At 45.2% G+C, this 8,522-nt stretch overlaps 1 protein-coding gene across 1 annotated transcript in view; it reads left to right on the top strand.

Moving 5' to 3' along the window:
* The window catches only part of b4galt1l (DP-Gal:betaGlcNAc beta 1,4- galactosyltransferase, polypeptide 1, like), a 14,500-nt gene extending 7,307 nt beyond the window's left edge, over positions 1-7,193 (top strand). Inside the window, exons 4-7 of the mRNA XM_035161896.1 lie at positions 2,515-2,702; positions 4,507-4,629; positions 5,491-5,595; positions 5,874-7,193. Of these exons, the coding sequence (XP_035017787.1) occupies positions 2,515-2,702; positions 4,507-4,629; positions 5,491-5,595; positions 5,874-6,003 (546 nt within the window). The 3' untranslated portion in view covers positions 6,004-7,193. The remainder of the gene's footprint in view (positions 1-2,514; positions 2,703-4,506; positions 4,630-5,490; positions 5,596-5,873) is intronic.
* Positions 7,194-8,522: the final 1,329 nt, after the last annotated feature.

The following is an 8,522-nucleotide window of genomic DNA, read 5'->3' as shown; positions in this document are numbered from 1 at the left end:
CATATTGTAACTTAACACCAGCTGATGTTTGAGGAATCGGTTTTCCAATAACTGACACCTGCTTACCCTGAAGACTACATCAGTCAGGCAACAAACTGCTAGTGGCCTCAGTATCAGAGCTCTGAGACACAAACGTTGTCAGCTGTCACAAGTCCAGTGAAATAAAGAACATCTTGAAAGTTTTTAAACTAGAATATATATTGCTCAGATGCTTTTATATCAGAGGAAACAAAGAAACATTTTCTGAATAAGATGAAATTAGTTCAGGTATTAGAGGAGGGAACGATTTGAACCCTGAACTGGATTATTATCAGAACCTCAAATTATGCCCAGTGCCACATGAAAACATGAGTATTCTTTAAACCACCTTTGAGTGAGGTGACTCTATTCTTTACCTTAAGTCATTTATTGATTTTGTTTTATTATCTGCTAGTCAAATATAATTTTTTCAATGGTTATGGTTGTTCTCCTTTTATTATAAATATTTATTTAGATTTTCTTGGTGTAGGCACGTAGAAGATCTCTGAGCAGGATGCAGCTTTGCATCATTCAGGGAGTTACAGGTGATTACCTGTTCTGCAGAAACCAGTCAGCAGGTTGCAGATCAGATTTCATCACCTGACCTGGCTCTAAGGGCCTTGTCATGTCATTGGAACAGTATCGATGTGACGAGACGTGTTCGCGTGTGAACAGAAACGTGATCTCCTGACAGCGGGAGCGGCATCCTGCAGGAGACGAGACATCACACAGATGGAGCTTCTTCTGGTTCTGATGGTTCCTGTGGTTCTGATGTTCTCTCTGTTCGGATTGTTCTTGTGGTTCTGATCTCATGGTTCTGATGGTTCTCGTGGTTCGGATGAGCTTGTGATTCTGATGGTTCTCGTGGTTCTGAAGTTCTTGTGGTTCTGATGGTTCATGAAGAAGCCAATCACTGACTCTTTATATAACCAGATCCAAAATAACGGTGTTATCAGAAGCAGTGTGTGAGTGTCATCATTTGCGCACAGCCAAGTTTGCCGGATTGCCGCAGACTCCTTGACTACTTCAACCCAACCGCCGAAATATGTTGCTTTATCACAGCGGTGAGACACAGCCCCACAGCTGGATCAACAGATATGAGACACATTGAACAAACAAATCATTGATCCCGACATTGTGGTGTCACCACTGGGATCCATCATGTCGTCCATCTTTATCTACAGTCTCTGGTACCACCTCATGTTCCTGCGATCACATGATCAACAGAGCATGCTAGCTGAACACATCAGGTGATGTGGATGATCAGGATCAAGTTGGTCTTGAGTCACTAAACCAGCTGTGTTTGGTTCAGGTCTTGGTCACGTGATTCAAACGACTTTAAACTCTTATTCTCTTAAAGTTTTCTACTTCTTCCTCTTCTTACAGCTCTGTTTGTGTGTTTGTTTGTTTCTGACTCACAGTTCTTCTCTCTTGTCTGTGTCCTTCCTCTTCCTCTTCCTCCGCCTCTTCCTCCTCACCCTGCTTCTCACACGACCACCCCATTGCCCCCCCCCCCCTGCATGTTAGGCGTTTCTGACCAATGGCTGTGGTCACTGGAGACACTGGGACCCACCCCCTGCTGTGTCTCAGCCAATAGCAGCTGGAGTTGTCTGAGAGGTTCGCACTGGTAAACGTGCTTCTTTCTTCTTTTTTCTTCTGCTTTAACTGTTTAATGTGTTTCTGTCGACAGGATATGATCTGCAGTTTAACTTCCTGTCACACACGTTAACTGTGTGTTAACCGCTGGTTAGCTGCACGTTAACTCCACGTTCACTGCTAGTTAACAGCAAGTTAGGTGCACGTTAGCTGCACATGATACATGTTAACTGCAGTGTGATGTAAATCATGTTGGTCAGGTTACCAACCCCAGACTGTGTGAACTCATCTTAACTAACCTCTTTTCCTTTTTATAAACTCCCCATGAACGTCTCTAAACGTTCGACTGTCTTATGAAAGAAACTGAACCATCAGGCGTCGGAAGTCTGGTTCAAAAGGGGAGAATGAGACTTTATAATCAAATGACGAGTCAAAAACACTGTACAGGACCTGAACCTCAGGCTTTGCTCACACCTGGTGTTCACGCCTGTTTCTGGTCTGATCACATGTTCAGCTTTGAGTTCCTCTGCTCACATAAACACCTTTTTTCAAATCAAATAACATTGATCGGTTTAGTTCATGATGAAACTGCAGAGGTCTTCAGCTGAGAAGACGGTCCTTCAAGACCCAGAGCTGAACACTGGTGATCACATCACCTGAAAGAGGTGTGAACACCACATGACCTCCGTCCTGATGAAGTCATGGGAACTCTGTCCTGAATATGACTTTATTTGTATCCGTCCATTTACTTTTATCCATTTAGCTGTGGCCCTAGTGTGTTTGAAGGGCATCTTCTCTGTATTGCACATGTGGAAGTGTCCACATACTTCTGTCCTTTACTATGTTGGTGTGAGTTTATAGACTGCTTCATCCTGATCTCAGATCTGTTTCCTCTCTCAGGACGGAGTCGAGATCTTTAACCGGGCCAAGCTGCTCAACGTGGGCTACAACGAGGCTCTGAAGGAGTACGACTACGACTGTTTTGTCTTCAGTGACGTTGACCTGATCCCCATGGACGACCGCAACACCTACAAGTGTTTCAGCCAGCCGCGACACCTGTCTGTGTCCATGGACAAGTTTGGCTTCAGGTGAGTCGATGCCGATGAAGTTCTTACTAAATGTCCGACATCTCACCTGTGTAATGTTCCCTCTAGGGCTGGGTATCACCACTGATTGATTTCCTAATTCGATTAAATATGGATTCAGCTATATGATATTTCAGTGTAAAACACTTTTGCTTAGATATGAAATAAATTTGAGATAATTGAAGCTGTCAACTGAACAAGGAAACTCTAACTTGCTGCAGTATTTAATGTATTAACGTAGTTCTGTCATGATACCGATGTTGGATGATATATTGTCTCAGAAATGATTGTGATAAATTATATCATAATATATATATTTATTATATATGTCATAATTTTGAAACCATTTCATACCCCTGATATATGATAATATTAATATTAATAACCCTTTGAAATAGCAATGAACTTTGAATTCTAACCCTTACCCTATTTAAAATAGAATTAAACATATTTAAATAAATAAACAAATCATAAATAAAATAAACCCCACACAACCAAAACAATAAATAAAATTGACTCTTGAATAAATATTTGGCACAGGTCGGGTTACGGGGGAGTCGGGTTACGGGTGAGTCGGGTTACGGGTGAGTCGGGTTACGGGTGAGTCGGGTTACGGGGAGTCGGGTTACGGGTGAGTCGGGTTAGGGGTGAGTCGGGTTAGGGGTGAGTCGGGTTACGGGTGAGTCGGGTTACGGGTGAGTCGGGTTACGGGTGAGTCGGGTTACGGGGGAGTCGGGTTAGGGGTGAGTCGGGCATGGGGAGTCGGGTTAGGGGTGAGTCGGGTTAGGGGTGAGTCGGGTTACGGGGAGTCGGGTTAGGGGTGAGTCGGGTTACGGGGGAGTCGGGTTAGGGGTGAGTCGGGTTACGGGGGAGTCGGGTTAGGGTGAGTCGGGTTAGGGGTGAGTCGGGTTACGGGTGAGTCGGGTTACGGGTGAGTCGGGTTACGGGGGAGTCGGGTTACGGGTGAGTCGGGTTACGGGTGAGTCGGGTTAGGGGTGAGCCGGGTTACGGGGGAGTCGGGTTACGGGTGAGTCGGGTTAGGGGTGAGTCGGGTTAGGGGTGAGTCGGGTTACGGGGGAGTCGGGTTAGGGGTGAGTCACGGGGAGTCGGGTTACGGGTGAGTCGGGTTCCGGGTGAGTCGGGTTAGGGGTGAGTCGGGTTACGGGGAGTCGGGTTACGGGGGAGTCGGGTTAGGGGAGTCGGGTTAGGGGTGAGTCGGGTTACGGGGGAGTCGGGTTACGGGTGAGTCGGGTTACGGGGAGTCGGGTTAGGGGAGTCGGGTTACGGGGAGTCGGGTTAGGGGTGAGTCGGGTTACGGGGAGTCGGGTTAGGGGTGAGTCGGGTTACGGGGAGTCGGGTTACGGGGAGTCGGGTTAGGGGTGAGTCGGGTTACGGGGAGTCGGGTTAGGGGAGTCGGGTTACGGGAGTCGGGTTACGGGGAGTCGGGTTAGGGGTGAGTCGGTTACGGGGAGTCGGGTTAGGGGAGTCGGGTTACGGGGGAGTCGGGTTAGGGGTGAGTCGGGTTACGGGGGAGTCGGGTTACGGGGGAGTCGGGTTACAGGTGACCAGACAACATGGTGGAACTGTTTCTGACAGGAAGTGTTAGCTACGCTTTGTATTCACCGCAGGTAGTCGAGTCATGTGACTGATGAGAACCAATCAGGAAGAGAACGTCTACGTCATCGTTTACTAAAGTCTCAGTTTCTGTCCAGACTGAAACACAACCCCAGAGTTTTCAAACTAAAGTTTCAGAGGCTGTAAACTTTGCCATAACGTGTGTGTGTGTGTGTGTGTGTGTGTTTTTAAGGCTGCCATATAACCAGTACTTTGGAGGAGTCTCATCTATGAGTAAAGAACAGTATCTGAAGATCAACGGCTTCCCTAACAACTACTGGGGCTGGGGAGGAGAAGACGATGACATCTACAACAGGTACAAATGTGCAACTGTCTATCTGTCTGTCTCTTTCTCTCTGAATAACTTGGTCGCCTCGTCTCTTTGGCACAGACTTGTGCTAGTTGCTGTACGGCTGTGGTCTCTGCTGGTTGGCTCCTGCTCGTCTGCTCCTCAGACAAGCTGGCCGGCTGGGGCTGGACTTACAACTTGTGGTTCTGGTTCTGGTCTGCTACTAGTCTGTTACTGTTTTTTGTACTGGTCAGGTAGTGGTCCTGGTAGTGGGGCTGGCCTGGGTCTGGTTCTTGTTTGTTTTCTGTTCAGGTTCTGGTCTAGTACTGGCCTGTAGCTGGTCTTGTTCTAGTTCTGGTCTGTTGCTAGTGTTGTGATATAGGTTGTGGTGCTGGTTCTGGTTTGGTTCTGGTTCGGGTCTAGGTAAGGCAGGATGACTCAGAACAGAAGATTAAGATTCCTTTATTGTCCCACAATCATGCACTACATGCAATGGGGAAATTGACCCTCTGCTTTTAACCCATTCATGGGAACACAACACACACAGTGACCACACGGAGCAGTGGGCAGCTATGGAAAGCGCCCGGGGAGCAGATGTTAGGGGAGTAAGGTGCCTTGCTCAGGGGCACTTAGACAGTGGGATAGGGAGAGTCCATCTGTCCTCTTGGACTTGAACAGATCCAGGTCTGGTCCATCCTCCGGTCCAGGTATGTTTGCCAGTCCGTGGCCTCAAACCAGCGACCTTCTAGTCTGATGTCCCTCTTTTCTAACCACTAGTCCACCTCCGCAAGCTGGAGCTGAAGCTGGTCCGATCATCTGATCATCTGAGTTCTGATTAATACTCTCACACACTCACAAGTGTATGACGTGTTTGTGCCGTGTTTACAGGTTGGCGTCTAAAGGCATGTCCATCTCCAGGCCGAACGGCGAGGTGGGAAAATGTCGGATGATTCGACACGACAGAGACAAACAGAACGAGCCGAACCCTCAGAGGTAATGAACCAATCAGCTGATCCTCCGTGTGTGTCTGGTGTTTAGATACGTGTCTCATCAACTGAATCAAACAAAGACAAAAGTAAACTTCAGTAGAGTTCAGGTCCGAACCCAATCAGCTGATCCTCAGGCAGATCTTTCTAAAGGTTCAGTGTCTAGGATTTAGTGACATCTAGTGCTGCACAACGTCGGCTCGTCCACATCAGTTCACGTGTGTCGTGTTCTGACTTCAGATATAAACCAACAAGCTTTTAATCAGTTTATTTTTTCTCTTTCAGGTTCAACAGAATTGCTCACACCAGAGATACGATGCACAAAGACGGGATCAACTCTCTCTCCTACAAAGTGGTGAAACTAGACAAGTTTGACCTGTTCACTAAAATCACGGTGGACGTGGGGAAACCGTGAGGCGGAGCAGGAGAGGTCATGTGACCAGCGACGATGCAGTGAAAACCATATGCTGACTTGAATCTGTGGCGTCTGCTCTGATGATCAGATGAGCTGGTCTCACTTTTTCTTTTATTCTTTTTATTTTATGAATTCTCTCATGACTCGTCTCTGATTGGCCGCTGACTTTAACCAACAGCTGCCTCCCTCTGTCAGTCCAACGCTGCTGCAACACATCCCGAACAAGCCTTTTATTTTGAAAATCAGACAATCAGAGCAGCAAGGAGGGGGCTGCTGGGTCACATGGTCCAGACATTTACTGGTGGGGGATTATGGGTAATGAGCAGGTGGGTTTAGATCTGGTCTGATCCTGGTTCTTTTGATCTGGATCAATCCCCCACATGTTGGTGTGAAGTAATCTGAACTCATGGTTCAGATTACAGATGACAATGGGCCTCATTTACTAACATCTGCGCAGAAATGTTCTTACACAAAATAAGTGGGTACGCAAAATCCCCGCCTGATTCATTACTCGTGCGCACCAGCCGATTCTGTTCTCCCCACCATGCGTATGTCTGTGAATCAGGATCATTCTGAATCGACAGGCGCGTGTCCACTCTCTGCAATTAGCATACTGACACTCCTCTATTTGTCCTTATGAGGACATGCGTTTGTCATGAAGAGAGCGGTGTGCTGAACAGTTGAAGTTATAAGAGATGCCTCCAAAAGGTAAAAAACAGAAAGAATCTCACAACAGCGCAAAGGCGAACGGAGGTGGAAGACACAAAAGAGACACTTTTCTGTAGCGTGTCCTCAGGAGTGACGATGTTTAGCTGAACTAAACATGGACTCTGCTGAATAATTATAACACCGCTGCTTCAGGATCAGGACAGACGCTCATTAAAGGTCTGTGTCTGAGTCTCTGTTGGAGTGTGACTCCTCCTCACGTACAGGACTGACCTTTACTTTGTGTTTGTTTGATTCTCTAGAGTTTATGAGACACATGTTAAACCTGCTACACAACACGAGACGTAACACACAGTCAGGACATCAGAGTTAAAGTGAGAGGAACGAGTCATGACCCGACATCATCGATTAATTACTGAATACATGTGATTATCAGTTCGTCTGAAGAGGGACAGAGACGAACACACACACACTCTCCTGCAGATTATGACACAACACAGTGTTTTAACACTTATTGTTGCAGAAGAAGCGATGCCCCGTTTATCCAGAAACATAAATATGAATTCAGCAGTTTTTATAGAGATGATGAGGATGAAAGGGCGTCAGTTTCATCGTTTTTTTTTATACATTTGGTCAATGCATTAGTAAATTAATTTATTGCTGTCTATTTACTATTTTTATTTAAATATATGGAGTTTTAATAAACTATGCATTTAGTTAAAAGGGTGTGTTTACATTTTCCAGGACAGTCGGGCCTTCATCATTTGTGTGACGCATGGTCTGAGGAAGTTCTAAATTTGTTCCCAGAGTACAAACTAATTTAGGTAAGAACATATTGATGAATCCCAGATTCGTGCGTCAAATGTTCGTACGCACGGTTTAAGCACAGATCTGTACGTACGCACTGTTAGTAAATGAGGCCCAATGTCTCCAGTTCACTGTGATCCAGTTGAGATTTTTTCTTCTTGACTGAGTGATTGTCTAAACTTTAACGGATACTTATCCAGGATCAGAAACAGGTTTATTCAGTAATTTGTGGAACTAGTTTCACATCAGATCTAAACACAGTGAGTGTGTGTGTGTGTGTGTTTCTCTTTTAAAAGTTATTCATAATCAGGTTTTGATTTGTGCTCAATATATTTTATTCAACTCTTTCTCTTCACAAAAATCCCAAAGTTGTTCTTGAATCTGTTTTAGTTTTTTAAACTGGACCAGCTCTAGACCAGAACCTCAGCAGGTCCAGGTTCATTTCCAAGTCCAGGTCTGGAACCAGGTTCAGGTCTTGGTCAGTGTTGTATCTGCTGCAGATGTCGACAGTGAATCTGTGAAAAATCTAAAATCTTTGTAGCTATTCTTCTTCAGGTGATTGACTGTAGCTGTAAATCTATCTTCAATATTGATTTACCGACTGTTTGATTGATATTGATTGACTGATTGATTGTATCTCTAAGTGTCCTTACAAGAGCTGTTAGAACCAAAGACTTAATTCAACATGAATGTGATCAGCTGTTTTCATCTCACTATTGATCAAACTGACAAACACACACTGTGTGTGTGTGTGTTATAATGCATGTAAATATCTTGTTTCTCTTTTGACCAAAAATCTTTATTCTTTTGTTCATAAATGAATCAATAAGTCTGTTACTCTCTGGTCATTAAAATTAGGTTCATTAAAATCTGTTGGTGGTTTTTGGATGAAGATTCTTATGTCATTTGTTTTTCCATAAACTGATCAACAGAAGGAGCCAATCAGAAACCAGATCACATTTTGAAGGTGATTTATTACAAATAAAGTCAACCGTTGATAAACTGCAGATGAATATGTCGGTTTCAGCTGCTGAATCCAGATCACT

This window comes from Hippoglossus stenolepis, chromosome 7 (genome assembly GCF_022539355.2).
Source record: "Hippoglossus stenolepis isolate QCI-W04-F060 chromosome 7, HSTE1.2, whole genome shotgun sequence".
NCBI classification, from domain to species: domain Eukaryota; kingdom Metazoa; phylum Chordata; class Actinopteri; order Pleuronectiformes; family Pleuronectidae; genus Hippoglossus; species Hippoglossus stenolepis.
The sequence above is the reverse complement of the archived record's forward strand: the minus strand, read 5'-3'. Positions and strand labels throughout refer to the sequence as shown.